We start from the raw sequence: 21,075 nt of genomic DNA, 5'->3' as shown, positions 1-21,075 counted from the left end.
CAAAGATAAATAAAATGATCCAAATGTCAACTTTCTTTTAGTAGTAATTTTAGACATGTCTTGTCCTTTACCACATAGATTCGCTCCTTTTAACTTGGCATGTCAAACGCATTTACACATAATTTACGAAAATAATAATTAAAATTATTCTGGAGAAGCAAAATTCATTGTGCATTATTTACATATATATTATTGACATAATAGTGCCTATACACGTGCGTGGATTTACTGGCAGCAATAGTGAGTATTTTAAACTATCGTGACAATAACTGTTTACACGTAAAAGTGCTGACAGTCTTTCCAATCTCATCCTTTAAGAGTGGGTGAGACACAATGTTGTCATTTTATGGTGCTATTTGATAGGTAGTGAAAATTGGTCAACCTGAAAATTCGTTTGTAGTTTGTTTTTTTGCCGACAGGTGCGCAACTATTGTTGTACTGCACAGGCGCAGTTGAAAAAATCCTACTGTTGCATGAAAATTCTGAAGCTTCCAAATTTTTTTGATTCATCCATGCAAGCTTGCAACTGCAGAATAATTCATGTTTACCCATACATTTTCTTGTTATGGCCGCGATAATATTACTGTCAACGGTAAATCCATGCATGTGTAAACGGGGTATAAGTTTATGACAATACAGAGGCTCTCAGATTACACAGATGGTTATCTTATTAGTATAATATTAATACTCTCTATAATCTACAATACTGTGAAAATTAGTTAGTAAATTCGTAAAATGATGTGAAGATTGACATTTATTTACCATACAGTATATTAAGTTATTTGCTTAGGTAGCATAGATTAGGTTGGAAGGCACAAATCATATAGGACAATAAATTGTATACAATATACATCGATGACTATCAGTCAAAGGGTTGATCTTCAATGCAAAGTTCTAGACTAGCGGTTCTCACACTTTTCAAAATTTCCTGCGTGGCGGTCCCTATAAAAATTGTTCGATGGGTCGCGGACCCCTCTTTAATAAAAAAAGAAAATTGTCGCGTAGAATCTATTTTGAGATTTCGCCTCGATAGTAAGTAGTGTAGAAATAGCTGTTGTGTCACTCATAGGTGGTTGCGAATGGAATCAGCACTCTTAGAGCCATCTTTGCAACATCAGGATAGGACTGTGCCATTTCAATCCAAAAATCACTACAACACGTTTTACGGAAAACATGTTTTGCACCCCCATCATTTATCAAATCAAAAAACTTTTCCTTTATTAAACTGTCCTCCGAAGGCAGATCACTAATGGAGAGTACCAGTGGGTTATTGATAAATCGATGGTATTTTTCAAATTCTCGTAGGTAAGGAAAATATTAAGAAATTTCTTCGCTAAAAATGAATACCTACATGCTGTTTCATCACCTCAAGGATATCGCCATTGACTTTAAACTCATTTTCATCACAATATATGTGTTCAGCTGTGTAAATGGGGCAAAATTCTTCCTCTCGTAACTACAATCCATAGTTCGAGCTTCATTTTGATAGCTGTTGATTTTTCGCGACAATGGAGAATTGTGATATCTTTTACTTGCAGCGCCAGATTGATAGAATTCACAGATTCAAATATGTCTACCAAAAATGACAGGGAAATAATAAAACAGACATCAGAGAATTTTGTGTGCGAGTCTGGTTTGGTATCTTTCAAAAAGCGTTGAATTTCTTTATGTAGTATGAAAACTCTCACCAAAAGCCACCGTTTGAGATTCGAAATCGCTTTCTTTGCATAACTCATTAAATGAGTTTGATTTAATGAAGTTTACTGCTGTAATCACTTGATTGAGAACATTTTTCAACTCGTCAGGCATGGTTTTCACCATTAAGGCTTGGCAATGAATAGTACAGAGTGTACCAATAATATTTGGGGATTTTTGCTTAACCAAAGTTTGGAACCCAGAACGGTAACCAAGCATTGCTTACAAAACCCAAGAAATGTTACATGCTATAATTATAAAAATATGCGTTCGTTTTTCGCGGACTTACCGAAACCGCTTCGCGGTCCCCCAGGGAACCACAGACAGTGTGATCTGGACATGTTAAGTAAGTTCTGTAGTTAAAGAAATCAATATAATTTTAAACTAAATATATGGAGTCTTACCCATTCGAGACTTGGGGCTGCAAAACATACAGGCAGATATAACCAATTCAAGATAAGCTGCACCAAATATATATACAGAGGAAATTCGGCAGAACCTAATGGAAACAAATATAAGTAGTAAGTATATTTAATTTATGATAATTATTCAAACTTTACAGTAGATATTTGAAGCCTATTCAATCTAATGAGATCTAAGACATTATAATGGTTACACTTCTGTGGACACATTTTAGCATATAAAGTAAAAATTACATTTTGTTGTCACTTTCACTTTTTGAAATAGAATTCCAAACCTAATCAGTTTTTATTATTGCATTTCATACACCTGTTATAAAGCCATTATTTTTGTAAGTAATTTAAAAGAATAATGGAGAGTCGAACAATTACATAACTATCTCAATATTTTCCATTTCGAGCGCTGGGTATGAATCTAAAATGCCACATGCTGCAATTGTTTTGATGGTGAGGATGGTGGGAGCTGCTAAGCAAAATCAAACCTATGATAGCTCATCTATAATAGGAAAAGTCACTTTTTAAACTATTAATTGGTTTGCATACATTAAATTTTATTTCAAAACATGAAAACTAAATAATTCCAATCCATAAAAATAATATTACATAGTTTTAAAATATACCTCCGAGTCCATCACCATCTCGCCATACAAAATATGATGCAATTCCCATCAAAGTATATAAAAATGACCATATTGGTACCACAATCCAATTAGGAGGGGCCCATTTCGGTTTTTTTAATTTGGGCCTCATTCCTGATTTATCGTCAACAGAACTTAGAAAAGTTAAATTTAACCATCCTCCAATGTTTGGAATTAATATTGCAACAAGAACACAATACCAATTCATCACAGTGATTTTGAAATACACAACTTCTCTTGTTGATATCTGTAGTCAAATGAAAGACGGAATTCAATATTATTATAATTTAATTTTAAAATATATAAATAGCATTAAATTTCAGTAGACAACATAATTTCCATTTTTATTGATCTTGAAAATTTGCATTTAATATAAAATTGTACTCAAACATGACGTCAATTAAACTGGTTTATCTCAAATAAAATACAAAAAAATGTATATTATTTACGTAGGTACCTAAATACAATATTCTGTTTTATAATTATCATGGAGCTCATTTTAAATTGATAGGAAATAGAAAAAGTAAATTAACATCTTCAATCCTAGGCACAGCATAATAATAAGGACCTTCACAGGGTAGAAGTTGTACTGATTTTTTTATGAGAAATAATTGTTTTGTTTGCTATTTGCCTAACCCATTATGTCCTTGCACTGGATTGAAAAAACAGCACACATTTTTTGACCAGCTGCAAGTTCAAACTGCAATCCACAGCTTCATATTTATACAAAGACAGGTCGCTGTACGAAAATTTGTAATAGGTATTTATTATTTACTCACCACGGTGCAGTGCAAAGTGCTTGCCTCCGAAGCCGTGGGTGCGTATTCAAATCCGGAAAAAATCACATGTTTTTACTCAGTATTTGATTCAGGGGAAAGAATCCATGGGTTGAGTATTGACTAACAAACATGTTTCTTAAAAAGTTTTTAGTTCATCCTATCCAGTCTCGGAGCATAGAACAAGGTCTATGTCATTTCCAATGCCCCCTGCCAGGTATAGGTAAATCATTCTACAGTGGCGCCATAGGCGATTCGCGCGTGTATTGAATTGCTTGCGACAATGCCTGTTTCAATGCTAGCAAACAATACCACTACAACTACTGCAAGCCGCATTTGCCGTACCCATGGTGCCACTGTAAAACGATTTACCTATAACCCCTGCATTGTGTAGATCACAGGTTCTTAAACTTATTTCGACCACCGCCGACTTTCAGATTTAAAAAAAATCTAGTGCACCCCATATTTTTTAACTCACCTTTTTACATTACCATCTGTTGCGTATCTTAAAAACAGTGTTATTGCAAATATAATTTTTAAACATGCATTATTATACAGATAGGATAGATAGGGTGTGACCCATATCCTATTTCTGAGATCAAAGAATGTTTCAATGAGAGGAAATAAAACTCATACTTATTTAGAAGTATTTTTATTAACATTAAAAGAAGGCTTTGAATTTAAAAATTATCTAATGTGAAGGATGAATATGATGCATTTCGACAAGTCTGTTAATATCAGGCTCGAATTTACTTAAAAACAGCCGTAACTCGCCGCGTTCAGTAATTTGCAGCCGATTTCTCTTTTTAGTTAGCAATGTTACTACAGCACTAAATCCATGTTCACACAAATACGACGATGGGAATGCTATCAGAAATCGTTGAACAACCAACCATAACCCAGGGTCCTTGACACCCCCCATTTTTTTTTGAGCCTTCTACTGCCCCCTAAAAGCCTCCAGCGCCCACAAGGGGGCGTTATCGCCACTTTGAGAAAGACTGGTGTAGTTGTAGGAACATTACAAGGGGATGAAGTATACAGAATCATATCAATAACAATAATAATTAATTACAGCCAGCAAGATATGGGATTTGCGACCTCTACATTATCTATGAACACAAAACTAATTTATAGAATTTAACTCGGTATGCTTATTTAATTACTATTTAGGACCATCATATCTTGCCTGCGATTTTATAGCCCTGTATGCAGTGTTAAGAACTTTAGTGAAGGTCAGGTGCGTAGATATATCCCTGATAGAGCAGGGGGTTCCATAGTTCTGTAGATTGCTGATAAGATGTCCGCAGCCATGATATAACGATAAACCTATGGTAGTTTAGCCTTTAGTTCAGGTATAGGTCCATTGCTTTTCACATAATTTAAAGTACAACATGAAATTTCATAATAATATTGAAGATAGAAGAAAATGAAACCGAACCAAATAGATTGAAGACTGTGTGTGAAGAGAAGTCCAATCTCTTTGAACCGAACAAAATTTTCAAAATTCGATACATAGTGGTTTTTTTTAAAAAAAAATTAAATTGAGAACTGATATATTTTATATGTAATATGATTGTGAAAATGAGATGAGTAGCCGATAAAGCTTTGGAAAGAATTCTTCTATTCCCAACTAAAATAAAATTGAATCTACTGAAATTTCAATAAATACAGTAATACTTAGTAAAAATGGCTCACTCATCTAGTTGTTTAATCTCACACACTATTATGTATAATGTTCCTTACAGTTTCTCCTACACTGATAATGATAAATAATAATAAATAAAATAAAAATTAAGTAATTTTCAGGTTTTTTTTTATTGACAGTTTTTGTCAGTACCTACTCAACTCCATAGAATAGAAAATTCTATACTAAAGGTTCTATTTCTTGGCCGATCTGATGTAACCTTCCATAGTATGTCATCTTTTTATTAAAGCCCTTTTATTGTAGGTACTTTTATCATTCTGAGATTAGGTATATTGTGTCCAACGGTCATTTGCATTTACCCATTCACTCAAACACTCCATTCGGGTGATTGACAAACGGGAGAACTTTGACAACATGCCCAGAATCCGGACACAATATATTATTGTTATTAAAAAAATTTAATCATATGGTTATGAAACTGTTATTATAATAAATTTTGATGTTAAACACAGAACTACCAGATGTATTCTTTGATTTACAACCCGGTAATGTTCCTATACTATACTTTGTCGTAAATTAAAGTTGGTCGGTCATAATAATATGTCAAGTTTCACACAAAATATTAAAGTTATTTAATTAAAAAAACTTAAAAATATTTTTTATTAAAAATTATTATTATTATTATTATAATTATTTTATTAAAAAAAATGTCTCGAACTGGGTCATAAGTTGAGAAATGCTGTAAGTAGGTATACCAATTCAAATAGAATAACAAATTAGTATCGACTTACACACAGATAAAATACATTTTTAAATAAAAGAACATTTTTTAAAACTTTACTTTATTTTAATAAATGCAGCACCTAATAGTATATTTTGACAATACAACGAAAACCAGCCAACTGTTTTTAAAGTCGTCCTTTTTATTGAGATTTTATCTATATAGCTTTACTTTATGAATGATAAATAGAAGGCATGAGAAAACAAATAAATACATACCTGCATAGACAGGAACTGATTAATATAACACCAGATTATATTTTTCATTACTTGGTTTTCTTTGCATGATCATAAAATACTATACAATATGTACCTATTTGTATCTCATTCTTAGAATACTTATATATAGGAAATTGATAATAAAATGTTTACAAACACCAAATAAAAAACTTACAGTTCAAACAATAAACATAATATTCCAAAATAAAATCTATACCTACATAATTATGTAGTTTTAGCACTTTCAAATAAATCATTCAGTGAATTTGTGTATTTTGTGTCATAGATATTAACTAAAATAACTTCTTTTTTTGTTCATATTGCAGTACAAGTAAATAATACAGTTGTCCGAATAATTATTAGAGGGATTGTCACATTCTAACCAAGTGAATCACTGCAAAGAATGAACTAAGAAAATGGTAAAATTTACAGCACAAGATAAAACCGTTCCTCTTCTAGTCGAAACTCTCACGAGTTGAAAGCAATAATTGACATTAAGTGCTTTAAGCTTTACAGCATTTGAACCAAATATTCAATGTATTGCTAGAAAATTAAAATCAATATAGTACTAAAGCTGTTGCATATAAGGTACATAACAATTCAGTGCTGTAAAACAATTTACAGCTTGTAGAAACCCGTAGATGTTTTGTAAAATATATCTAAAAATATATAATATGTAGGTAGTGTATGAAATATATAATATATATATAAAAAATGTATAATATATTTTTTATTAAGTAACACTTAATCTTGTAATATATCAAAAGAGTGTGTTATAAATTAGTCTTTAAGCTCTTTTATCTTGGGTCCTCCCTCTGGGTTGTCACGCCATATTGTGTAGCAAAGAGCGGACGCTAAAGACAGCCAGGCGACATATGGAACGAAGAGATAACCAGCGACGGGATTTATCTTGTAAAAGGCGACACCACACACGGCGACGTTGGCCGACAGCGCAAGGATCTCAACCAAGCCCTGAAAGGAAAAAGAAATAAATAATTATGGTTTCACAGGGGAAGAAATATTTTTGGGGTGCATTCAGATTAAATAGCAGAAATTATCAACATGGAGTAAGCCCATGGTACATACAGTAGAAACTCGATTTTGAGTGCCCAGAATTTACGTTTCCCCACTATTTGCATGTAGTTTCTGCAGTACTATTTAATTTTAGTACATTTAATTTCCGGTTTTATGTTTTTATTTCAATATAATATATTCAATTAAAATTAAAAACTGTGTACTTTAACACATTCAATTAAATGCATGGCAATCATTAAAATGCACTGCAGATGCATATGCCCAAGGCCAAGGTTATTCGATCTCTTTCTAATTGTTTACATTATTTTTACATTTTGTTTGTTAAATTTTTTGTTGCTTCATATTGTTGTTTTTTTTTTGTTTACACACATTCGAATAATGCCTCAGCAAAGAAGTGAAAAGAAACAGTCTTGAAAAGAACTGCACCGAACAACTGAACCAATTTATATGATTTTTTAATTCAAAATAAATTAAATTTTTTAATACGTGAAAATGAAAAATCAGGGTTTCACCGTACGTATCTAATTACAGTAAACTCTCGATTATCCAGGCAATGGGGAGGGATAGCATGGATAATCCAAACTACATATTAACTTTTATTTGATTTTAAAATCTTGTTACATATTTCATAATATGACAGCATATTATGCTGTATTAATAACATAAGTATGTAATTTTAGATAGTTCTTCAGTACAAATTTTCGTAAGGGCTATATTTGCAGCGTTGTTCAATCCATGCACGGATAATTGAGAGTTTACCGTATTATGTACGAAAAACCACTTCATGCAGCGTTTAACATTGTTTTCCCCATAACATTCATTGTTATTGTCTTAAAAAAAATTAAATGTGTTGAATTTTCAATAAATTACTTGCACTAGAAAACAGGGAAACATGCCTTGTAAACAGGTCACTTCCAATGCAGCATTTTTTAATTACGTTTGCAAGTATTTGACGTCGGTTATGACAGTCTGACTTGTCATCTTTAAACTAAAGGATGTCCATGAAAATGATAACTGATTTTAGCATTTATTGTTAATTACTTAACTTAATGATTAATCCGTGCAGTACACATTAATTAATGCTAGGCAATAAAGAAGGAAACGATTTTGACACCATGCGTCGATAAAAAATCATTAACAATAACAGTACCTATACCATTAAAATGCAAAAATGATACTGTAACATTTTTGTGTCATGATAAAGTAGTAGGTAATAAAACTCTTGTCGTAAAAAAAATAGCAAACACACATATCTGCAAATATTTACGTAACTCAATTTGTACCCACCTACACAGTGTAAATAGTAACTTCCCTAAAAATACAAATTTGTTAAATAATTGCGATAACATGCAATTGCGTTACTAATATCTTGAATTCAGCGAGAATAATGTTTTGTGGAGTAATATTTTTTTGGATTGATATCGCACATTTTGATATCTTGTCACATAACTTACCCATTTCAACGAATGAGCGCCGAAGAAAATTGGACTCCATGCCCAGTTTAGTGCCAACTGGCTGCCGAACAACATCAATGGAACCCTGGCGTCACCTGAAACGAATTACAAACATAATTATTTACAATAATATGCATAATATACTTAACTACTCTAGAAACCTACTTTTACAAGCCATTTTTCATAATAAAAGATTAAAATACATTTAATAAGATAACTATTTAATAAGTTAATCAAAAATCAACAGCATAAAATATTCAATTTTATGCAATATAAGAAAGAAAATTGACATTGAAAGAAGAATTAAAAAGAATGGAATAGTAGTAGAGCACTCATCTATAAATTCGTTTGAATCCGGCGTCTAGCATAAATTTAATCACATGTTTATTTACAAAAACGTTAGACTCAGAGCAAGGACCTCATAGGATGGGCAAATGGCCAACAATGCTGACTTTGGTCTTGGTGAGTTTGGACTCATTGCCTGGCACTGGACTTGTTGTTCATGTGCCGGGGAAATACATGATGTCAACCAGTGTTCTTCAACCGGTGGTCCGCGAACCGGCGCCGGTCTGCAAGAATTTATTACCGGTCCACGAAAGCTTTCACCATGCTATCAACCGACTATATCGCTACACGATTCAGGGAATTCCCACAAGATGAAATGCTGGGAGAATTTTTGAATGCTGCTGATATTAACCAGAAAGCCATATTCAACATCATACGCCAACATTTAAAAGCGTTAGCTGAAAACTTTGATAAATATTTCTCTGAAAATATTAAAAATTCCTTTTCCTTTTTGGAAGGGGATGCGCATTTGATCCTCTTGAGAAAGAAAAGCTGATCGAGGATGTCACTCTGGTGTCCAGACATAAAATGAAATCATTGTCTCAATTTTGAATATCTCTCGATAAATAATATCCATATCCGAGTTATCAAGCTATGAGATTATTGGTTATTTTTTCGACTTCCTAATTGTGTGAAAAGACTTTCATCCATGTCAGTAATAAAAACCAAACAGGGAAATCGAATGGATGTTAATGCAGCGCTTCGTCTCTCAGAAACAATGCTGCAACCACGTTTATCAAATTATCTTACAAAGAAGCAGAAGCAGATGTCACACTAAATCAAAAGTTGTAATTTTTTAACATAAGATTTAATAAATAAAATTCTATCTATAATGGTTTTTATTTCTGGCTGATACTGGTCTGCAAAATATTTATCCTATGTTCACCGGGCCACAGCTGTTAAAAGGTTGAAGAACACTGATGTAAGCCACATACTCTGGGAATGTCTTAAAATGAATAAAGAAAGGAGAGCATTGTTCAAATCGGTCCTGCCACCACCTTAGGACCGTTAAAGTGCCCACCACCACCCGTCATATATGCACAACCGTCTGACACCAATAGACTAATTCCATTTCTTTTACAAAAAATATGGCGTCTGTGAATATGAAGATTTCTTCACATGGTTTTCCCGGCAGTTTTGTATTAGCTTTCTGTTTTATTATTTTATTGCATCTTTTTCGTACTCCTCACTTCCGTGGCCATTCCTAATTTAAAGTCAATCAAATGCCGTCAAAGCACACTCGAGTGCGTGGGAAACCTCAGTCACGAGTAACTGCTCCTGAGACATTCACAGACATAAAAATCTCAAGATACTTTACATCAAATCTGAACTGCCTCATGATATCTCATCCCTGTACTCGAAAAAATTCACCTCAACAAATGATTATGCCTATTAAATTATGTACCTGCTTAGTAGCAATCTGAATTTCCACTGTTCGCATAGAATGCAGTAAGGATAAATCATAAATATAAGAGAGGAATAAATAAGTTTTATAATTCCAAACTGAAAAAATCTCCGTAAATTTTAATTACCTAGACATTTTTTTTAAATACCATAATGAGACAAAAATATGTTATATAAATGAATGAGCACTTATGCATCTTGATAAAAGATTATGATTATGTAAGATCATTAACCGTCTCGTGCGTTGTTACCAACAGCTTATATTATAATTAACTTCACACTAACATACAATAAACACAGTAATGACACACGTAAGCAGAAAGCAGTACCATAATGCACACACACAGGTTCTATTGTAATTTTTGTTCATTCTCCGTTGATTCCTGTTAATTGTAATACCTTATATGCATTTTTTTGGCCGATTTGAGTTAGGTAGATCACTGAATCAGTTTTTTTTTACACTTGCCCTGTGATTGGATTCATCAAAAAAATGTAAAAATAATTTCCCACCTATCAGTAATGGTCAATATCTTTTGTGCTAGTAAACATATACATACAATGCCCACAATCGCAGAGCAAGTGCTGCGTCAGCATATGATGTCGTGGGTCACGGGTTCGAATCTGCGGTCTGGCAAATTCAAATGCTGTTTTTCAATGTGTGTTTCAACCATAGTATGGACCTAATAGGTTAAGAAATTCATTTCTCGTAAAAAAACAAAAAAATTGTTGATACATCCTCCATTTATGATCTTCTTAAGATTGGACATGGTAAAAAAAGAAAGATATAAAACATAATTAAATACATTTCAATGTTTTAATGAAGATTTCCCATAGTATACTTTTTTTTTGACCATGCTCAATTCTAAGAAGATCATGTGGGCCTCCACAGAATGGAGGTTTGTATTAATATACTTTTCTTTTTGCGAGAAATGGATGTTAGCCACTTGCTCAACCTATTAGATCCATAATCTGACTCCAATCATTCTCTGAAAAACAATATGTGTATTCGGAGGACCCGGGATTCGAACATGACTGACGCGTTAGCTGCTCGGCCATCATGGAATACCTACCTACTAGGTGATTTTCTGTTTACTTCTATGAAAACTATGACTATATAAAAAATTAAAAACAAATGATTCCGTATAAACATAAATAGTTATGTAATCATTCTACAAATTAGTAAGGAAAAGTAAGTAATATTATCTAAAATGGTGTATGAGTCTCAAGAGTAGGTAATAAAATTATCATTTTCTGCCCAGATACACTTTGTTCAAGGTCTATATCTTTTCAAGGTCCACAGCCCGCCATAAATAATTTATTACTTACTAAAATCAAGCAAATGTGTAATATCTGCTGATAGTCAAGTCAACTTTTTATGTGAAAATTCGTGTATGAGGATGTGAGTATCTCTCTACAGACGGAGGGGTCTGTTGTGTCTTATCTTTTCGAGAGATTTACATAGCGATAATTTAAAAAAAAAAATATATTTACTTAAATAATAATTATAATATGAAATTTTGATTAACTGTCGCTTTCTGACAATATTATGTAACTCGTTTTTTTCTAAATAACCTAAATCTAAATACTTAAATTGGAATATTATAATACTAAACTTATTAAAAACTTTATAGGTATATATTGAGCCTGCGCTCATTACTGCAATACGTCGCAATGGCTGGTAGATGAGCAAAACTACACGTACACCACATAGGTAGAGTGTGTACTGTTCTGGGTATGAAGAGATAAGAAGCAAGGTACCGCTGCGGAAGTAATAAGGTAAGGTAAGGTACGCATAAGGTCGCACGGGAGTTAGAGAGGATGACTGTGTGACAAAAACCTCTCAAAGTTAGCTCACCCACCAACCGTTGCGTCTTGTCGCAACAACTGACTGTACCCTTCGGATGCTATGCAACGATATATCGTTGTTTTTGATAATGGCCAGGAATGCTAATAACGATCGTCGTTCTGCTTTTGATGCCTGAAATGTTAAGTTAATTTGGAAACATACTAGGTACTGCACCAGTGGTATGAAACATTTTTTATCTATTTAGTTTTATTGTTGTGTAATATAACCCGATTGATATATATTTTGTGACTGGGTAGGTTTGGAAATGATAACTATCATATTTTTTTTGTGGTGGCATATGAGTTTTATCGACAAAATCTTGATCCAAAAACACACCAGAAAATGCTTCTTAGATTTCAGGAATTAAAATAAACGACGAATAAATTATATACAAATGAGGAATTATTTTCACAATAAGAATATGTTATGGAGAGCATGTGTTGTTTGGTAACGCAATCAAATGCAATTAAAATAATATTTTGATGTAACCGATTGTTTCTAATAGCTGGTAAAAATCAAAACTCTATTCGGGGATCCTGCGTTTCGCTCGCTCGCCCCTATGTGTACATGCAGCATGGGATATCTAATTGTCTCATTATCTATTCATAACGATAAATTAATTACGAAAATGTTTTCATAATATTCCGATTTTGCAATATTTTCAATTGACAATAATTGGTGGCAATCCTCGTCCGGATTTTGAAATACATCGTAGCATCCAAAAAGTTTTAATGGGCGCAGGCTGTAAAGTATGCGTTTATACAAAAGAATAAATAAATGTATAGAATAAACTGAATAATTTTAAAGAGTGGTTGCTACCCTTTTTAATAGAATACACTGCAATGAATGTAGCGGAAGCATCCTAAGGCAGAGGCAATTGTGAAAAAATGTGGCCAACATAAGTTTATATTATAATGCAAAAAAAATTTTAATGATTTTCTACCTACTTGATATTAAACTATAATAAGCAAGAGAAAATAATCACCATTAAAGCCGCCGCCGTCCCTGTGGACCAGATATGATGCATATCCCATGCCAGTGTACAAGCCAGTCCAGACTGGTCCAAAAACCCAGTTTGGTGGTCTCCAGTCAGGTTTCTTCAGAGTATCGTACCAAGCAATGCTGCCATCCTTGGATTTGACGTTGGAGCTCGTAATTATTCCACCAATCCATCCTCCAACATTCGGGAGAATGCTCGCACCCACCGCCGGCCAATTCGCCATATTTCAATGTACTGTATAATTAAATACTTCGCTAAATAAACACCCCGCCCAATGTACTACGACGCACGAGCGTGACTTCAGCGCGGTGCCGATGTTGGCGACGGAGGCCGGAGGGGGAACTCGGTAGAAATGAATCTCGTTAAAATAAATTAGGAAGGTTTGCGAGTAAGTGAACCGGCTATTTTATGATTACGGCTGCGATAACCCGATAAACACGACTACTTGAGCGCTATGTATTATTATGCAAATTCGTGTACTATTTCGGGTTCCGATATGATTAAAAATAAAGATCACAAATAATTGCACACACCAATTTTTATTGTTTTTAAAATATACGAAAACAAAATTGAAATGTCAAAACTACAGTGTTCGCGGCCAATGGCCAGTGTTGCCACATACCACGCATGTTTTTTTTGTAAATTCGGATGGCAGTGCAATTATCTAATTATTTGGCAAGGTACCTACCTAGTCGAAAAAAATGTAAAATAATTTATATTTTCAAATATGTATATAGGTAGTGCATTACTAATTAAGATAGCCATGTTTATGATGAGTTTCAGTAGGTACCTACCTACGTTTATTAAACAGGCCGAAGGTTGCAACTTGTGAGCTTGCGGTATTACTGCCATATTTTTATTCGAATTATAGTACCTACCTACAAAGATATAAAAAATATTGTATCGCTTATAAATTTATAGTAAAGTTGAGAGTTGAGATAGAGTGTGAAATCTTGATAGGCGGCGGCTTGAAGAACTACATCCCCTCCTCTCGCGTTTCAATACTTTACTACCGGCGCTCCTGGCACGCAAGGACGCAAGTCAGACGATCATACAGACGATACACTACAGGAGGACCACGACTTTCGCACATAATTGGTTCCTGAAAAGGTGTGTGAATGTTGAATGTTCGAAAGTAGTTAAAAAAAAATTAAATTATGTGTATTTTGAAATATTTATTTATCAAGTAAATATATGTTTAAGTGGGGTTTGCGGGTGTTTCCCCTAAAAAGTTATTAAGAGTTAAGCCTCCCCCACACCAAAGCGAATATTCGCGGCGAATATTCGCAGCGAATTATTCGCCAATCAAGCTCGTATTGGCTTACGGGACAGAGCACGCTTGCGCGACCGCCTTGCGTCTTGAGTGCGAATTTGCAGCGAATATTCGCTGCGATTTTCGGGAACTCTGTCGACAGCGAATTTATTCGCGGCGGACAATTTCGCCAAGGGAATTAGTAAAATCAAAATGGCGAAGACATTGAGCAGCTGATCGAGTTGGTCCGGAAATATCCAATCCTTTATGATTTCTCTGACAGTGACTACAAAACATAAGAAAGAAAGATAAGATATGGGATGAAATTGGCAGGGAAATTGTTGAAAATGGTATGAAGGTCGTCATAATAATATTATGTAGGTATCTTTGTCTAACCAAAGTATGTAAAGTTTTTTGACAGGATGAATACGCTATTATAAATAAATAACTTTAATCTAAGGTCCCGATATTTAAAAAATACATATTATTAATTTGCGTCATGCACAGCCTTTAATAACAGAAACTTTATAACTTTGATTGTTAGGGCACTGACAGTTCTAACTTATTGCGATCGTTTGACGTTTTGGTTTCGACTTTCGAGCAGTCATATCAATAATGTTATAATTAGGTATCTTTTACAATACCTACTTCAATCATATTCGGTATCGGTCACGTAAATACCCATTTTATATTCGTTGATAATATTTTTTTAGGTTAGATAGGTAGTCTTTAAGATTATTTTTTTGCATCAAACATTATGCAGCATAGCATTTCTATTGTAGCTAAAGATATAATATACATATAGGTAGATAAGTAGGTACTCCATGTCGTCATTGTGGTATTTTGTAAGGTTTTAGACCAAAAACCTTACATACTACTTACTATCGGGTTATTTACAGTAGGACATAGGTACCTAGGTTGTTTGTTTTTTGATCTCAAGAGACCTCAATCACAAAAACGATATTATGTACCTATATACCTACTAGGTATATATTTCCTTCATTATGTATAGGTATATTGAGCTAATAAACTGGTTTTGCCCAGTGCCGACCGCGAACCAAGATAATATTATCTACATGTTCCATGTACCTACCTAACATAACCAATGTTTTCTGTTTCACATTAATTTGTATACCTACAAACATTTTAAACTTAATTGAGATGTTATTAAACTTCTGTTCATGTAATATTATGTAGGTAGGTATATCTTGGTCTGCATTAGGCAATAAGATTAATAATTTTATGTGCATGTAAATATAAAGGTCAGGTACCTCCTCTAAGTACATAATATTATATTATCATCATGGATACCTACCTGAATGATGTTGGAGATATACTAATGCTTTGTGATGAATTTAATTTTAGCAAAGATCTTCAACCTTTCAACGTAGGTACAAAGCACCAGAAGAAATTAAAAATGAAACCCCTGGCATTAACAGGAATAAAATAATATTTCATCATAAACATCAGTCGGGGTCATTCCACTGCTAGATGAAAGCCTCTTCTAGCTCCTTCCACTATTTTCGGTCTCTAGTTCTTCGCTGCTACATACTTTTATTGTACTTCACGTGAACAAAGAGATCAACTAAGTGAAGTGTCAATCAACAAAAGTGGCATTTGTGCACAATGTTAATGAATTTTCCAAAACATTAAGTGTGATAATATAATATACAAGGATGAATAAGGCGTGGGCGAGGGCCAAGGTCCATTTTATGATTCCTCTATTGATGTACCTATTTTTATTAAGAAAAATGTTTGCCGTAGAATGGGGTGAATACTGAATAGACCCTTTTTAAAATTTCTATTTTTCTGCTACACATTATTCGGACAAACATGAATGACTTAAAACCTGTTTCTATGGACATAATCATACTCTAAAATATTTTTCAACTACCATTTATTATCAAACAGCCAATTTTGTGTGATGTCTCTTTCTATCCAGCGTTGGGGTGATTATAGACATGGCGGGTGGATAGAATCGAATAATGGTAATTTCCTAATGTTAAAAATGTAATTAAGTACCTACTGTACATTACAAATTTATGTAGGTACATTTAAGTATGTAAATGAAAATCAAAAATATAAATTTAAATGTTATACAACACAGTATCATGATAGTATTTAAAAAAACATATACTTACATAAACATCTATTTATCCAAGAATTATTTGATACTTGAATCTGTATTTTATTTACCATATTCGATGGATGTATGTGGTGTATTTTGTAAAATATTTGGTATGTATTTATTATTTAACTAAGCGTATTTAATTTGCTACGTGACCTGTAGCTCTTTTATAATCACAAATTATTGTTGAATGTTCCGAAAATGAGTTTATGTGCCGAAACAGCTGTCAAGGTAAATGACTCAGTTAAAGTAGAATTAACAAAAATAACTATATTTCAAAACCATTATAATCCATCTACCATGTAAACACCATTTCAAGTAATAAAGAAATAAAAAGTCACCTAATTAAATAATATTATACTAGAAAAAATATACTATCTATATGCCAACTTAATTTTCATTTAAAGTTGTAAAACGCCCGGTTACTAAATAGAGGAAGGACAGAGTCTTCTGGCACGACCGAATCACATTGGAACGGTGTTATTGTCATTTGAAAGTAACAATACTGACACCTAAATGAGTCGCCTGCACTGCCAGAATCATCTGAACCCTGTCTACCTATCTATATACAATTTATTGTTATTTTTTTTCATATTTGTCCATTTTATTACAATATCGTGTTACTTTTAAAGCTCATTGTAATTCTAATAATTATATAAATATTTTTCTTGTATTCTGTGCAAAAATGATTATTAAAACTTTCTTAACCTAAACCAAGTATTTTTTATTGAATGATCCTGCAAAAATATTCAAGTACAGTTAAGTGACATATTTTGTTTCGGTGTATAAGCCATAAATAAATATACATAAATTATATTTAATATATACATGTATACTGTATGTATAGCCACGGTTGGTCTTGCACTTGTTGCTGTAGCTATGCGATCTGGTGTGGACCATTATCCAAAAACACTCAATCACATCCCTGGTCAAACAGCGGGCAGCCGTGTAGTGAGTCTGGCTGGCCTATGGTGGCACTAGAATGATTTCAATATACACAGTCTGTTAATTTGAATATGTTTTCGACTGAAAGTTGTAAAAATATTAGAAATCAGGATTTAAATAATTAAAAAACTGTTTCATTAAATATCATATTCATACCTATGCAAAATTTTGATTCCTTTGAAGTACCTATACAAAATACGGATGAATATAAACCAAACAAAAATATTTGTTACTGGTACTGCCATAGTAAAGTAAAGTTTAACATACTTCCCTAATAGAACAAAATTCCCAATTCTTGTCGTTCTGTAGATGTTTCATTTCAGTTTTTACCAACGATCCATTAAATATGAATTGGTCATAAACACTCAAAGGAAATCTGGCACTCACTGCCAGAATGTCCATGTCAGATACCTGCATAAAAATAAATGTCATGTTATGATATCATACGTAATGAATATGAATGTATCAGAAACAACATAGATTTTATTACGAATTTTAAATTTACAGAAAATTTCCTGCGCTCATTTTTGAAAGTCTCCAAGTATGACGGGTATATTCGCACATGGGTGCAGTTAATGCACCCAATGATTTTCGGGAAACCTGCCCTTTCTTGAAGTCTGAAATTAAAAAATATTTTTACCGACACAAAATAATATTCCCGTTAAATTCTTATTGAGTAGGTAATTTACTTGTTGTGTCTATGCGCAGTTACTCTAGTTACATGACATGTACATTGTAATATTGTATAAATTGATCAGAGGGTATCAACACAACACTAAAGACTGTCAGCGCTGTATGGCGACTGTATGTAAGTATTACTAAGCACTGCTATTATAGCATCGGACACGTTTCCTATGCATCTGCTTACTGATGCCTGGCTCATTGCGCAGAAGACTTGGCCTACCCGTTTTTGGTACGCTCCCTCTGCGTAGAAACGCAAAATAGTCAAAACCTACAATTCAAATAACGGAGACATGTTATTTCAATAGCATATTACCTTCAAATCCTGTTAACCCTTCATGGTAAATGCTTATTTATAATATGTGCAGTTATGAAACTGAGTAAATCTATCTTATCTATGAGCCATGGCAATCTTGCCCTGTCATAAAGTAAGGTTATATTAAATGTCGATGTAATTTGTCGCACGCCATCTCATTATATCTTCAGCGTGTAATAAGCATTCAGAAGACGTGTACATTTTGTCAACACACAACTGTCACTTTGACATTCGTATATGTATTTAGTCTATGGCTGCATCCAATGCTGCCACCTTGTTTCAGATAATTAAAATACACTTTACGCAAAGTGGGTAAAAGTTGTAGCAATTCTGAAAGCGCTATAGTGTACGTATATTTTTCATATTTAATTCATAAAAATTATAGAATATTTGGCGTAAAATATTAATATTATTTACAATTTTTAAATCTGGCGCGTAAATAAAATTATTTAGTCTATGGCTGCGTCGCTGACGCTTTGGTGTGGGGCCAAGCGCGAAATTCGCATCAAATCCAAGCGGTAGCGACAGCGACAGCGAGGGCGTTGCGAATTCGCTGCGAATATTCGCTTTGGTTTGGGGGAGGCTTTAACTGATTGCCACTCTTCTTTTTCTTATTTTAAATGGTAAATCATTAACTTTACAATATTGCTTAACTGCTGGCACAAAATGTAAAGTGAACCAATCTTTTAATATTAACGCAGTAAACCCAGGCTTTTTTATTTGATTACTGGAAGCAATTCTTTATCCTTCCCTTTCAATGCTCTGGGATTTTCTGGTTGATAAATTAACATTGGCATCAATTTTAAATGACCAGCCAAGTTTCCACCAAGAAGCAATGTCAATCGGTTTTTAGAATGTTTATGCCCAGGGGCAACTGATTTTTCCTTAGATAAGAATGTACGATTAGGCATTTTTCCAAAATAAACCTGTGTCATCTACATTAAATATTTGGCTAGAGGAATATTCTCCATCTTCAATAATTTTGGATATAAGGAAATAAATTCTTTTGCAGCATCTTTATCCGCATTAGCCGATTCTCCAGTGAATTTAATATAAACCAACCGTTACTTGCTTGAAGAATCTTCTTTTAATCTAGCCTCCCAATCTTTGTGCAAACTAAAAGCCTTCGCTTGAATAATTGAAATATTCAGAGGGACACCATTTTGATGTTGGTCGTCGATCCATGACGACAAATATTTTTCCATTTCATCCATAACTATGCCGTGTCTTTTGGAAACAATCTTTAAAGATATATTTCCACAATTTTGAACGTATTCCTTAATTTTATTTTTCAAAATTGAACATATCGTAGTAGACCTATTTGTATCATACGAACGTCCGATTGAAGCAAAAGATTCACCGCAATCAGAACGTCATGTGAAGTTTATAAGTCCTTGATTTCTCTTTGTTCGTATCAACACTGCAGTTTTTCTGTTTCTCACTCTTGTTTTATAAATCTTTAGGGTGAAATATTTGAATGAATGAAATGAATCAAATTAGCAAAACGCACAACATAACAAGCCTGCATATGCTCCTGCGCAAGACTAAACCTATCCTAGCTAGCTCACAAGCAAAGTGACGGGTGCGAGCAGGATGCAAGTGATGCAAGAAATGCACTTGCTTGTGAGTGAGCGAGAGGGGGATATCTTTACCCCACAGCGCGATGTTTTCAAAAAACGATTTTTTTAAGATGTGCGAAATAGAGAATTGTGCGAAAGTCGAGGTCCGCCTGTATTATTATTACAGTCTTCAGACTTTTTTTTTCACGTGGAGCACCCCAGATCTGGGAACTTTTTAATCCGCAGACCAGGCTCGTTGGATTTCAAACATGTTTTGATATTTTACTCTCCGAGTTACAGACTTCGTCCGTCGATCACTATGCAATTCGATTAGAAATTAAACGCGATCATTCGGACCGAAAAAATCTGTAATTGTTTTAAACATTTTCATCGATTAATTTGTTAATTTACACATTAGAAAATGAGAGATTTACCAATTATTTTTTTATTTGTATTTATGAAATTCATAAAATAAAACGTAAAACTTGTGTTGTTTTCACGACTATATTATTTCATGGACGTTTACATATAAATAACACAAAATTATACGGAAGACAATAAGATAATCTCAACTTTTGACTTTTTTTTGACAGCTCGACTTTTTTATTCGTTCGTTGATCAGTAGCAGAGCGTAGACAAATCGGACGATTATTGCTTCGGGCTTTTGGCTCGCCAATGGTTGATGTTATTTTAACTTGGCTTCTTGGCTAGATAATACTGCTATACAGCTATTTTTAATTACAAGGATCAATTGCTAAATAGTAATAATATGCCATTTTTTTATCGTAAAAAGACTAGCACGTATACCTACTATTATATTTTATTATTACGAAGATCCTCTGTCAATAAATCATAAACAATATTCTTTGTCAATTTATATTTTTAAATATGGCAAGAGTTTTCACAATAAACAAGTTAACCTCTGAAAGTACTGCAAT

General features: G+C 33.4%; 1 protein-coding gene and 2 long non-coding RNA genes across 3 annotated transcripts; 1 reads left to right on the top strand and 2 right to left on the bottom strand.

Moving 5' to 3' along the window:
• Positions 1 to 6,810: 6,810 nt before the first annotated feature.
• Positions 6,811 to 13,859, bottom strand: Tspo (Translocator protein). The gene is made up of 3 exons (XM_085954314.1): positions 13,242 to 13,859; positions 8,662 to 8,756; positions 6,811 to 7,144 (listed from the first exon to the last, which is right to left on the bottom strand). The coding sequence occupies exons 1-3, from the start codon at positions 13,477 to 13,479 to the stop codon at positions 6,953 to 6,955; spliced, it is 525 nt and encodes a 174-aa protein (XP_085810440.1). The 5' UTR covers positions 13,480 to 13,859; the 3' UTR covers positions 6,811 to 6,952.
• Positions 13,860 to 14,508: 649 nt separating this feature from the next.
• Positions 14,509 to 17,992, top strand: LOC147067331 (uncharacterized). Its single transcript, XR_015071474.1, has 2 exons — positions 14,509 to 14,885; positions 15,874 to 17,992. It is a non-coding gene; the product is annotated as an uncharacterized LOC147067331 (long non-coding RNA).
• Positions 17,348 to 19,138, bottom strand: LOC147067330 (uncharacterized). Its single transcript, XR_015071473.1, has 3 exons — positions 18,579 to 19,138; positions 18,087 to 18,198; positions 17,348 to 17,992 (listed from the first exon to the last, which is right to left on the bottom strand). It is a non-coding gene; the product is annotated as an uncharacterized LOC147067330 (long non-coding RNA).
• Between the last annotated feature and the right edge of the window lie 1,937 nt (positions 19,139 to 21,075).

This window comes from Rhyacophila brunnea, unplaced genomic scaffold (assembly GCF_057557595.1).
Source record: "Rhyacophila brunnea isolate RB1 unplaced genomic scaffold, BYU_Rbru_1.0 scaffold_4, whole genome shotgun sequence".
Lineage (NCBI taxonomy): Eukaryota > Metazoa > Arthropoda > Insecta > Trichoptera > Rhyacophilidae > Rhyacophila > Rhyacophila brunnea.
Note: the sequence above shows the minus strand (reverse complement) of the source record. Positions and strands in the feature narration are given on the sequence as shown.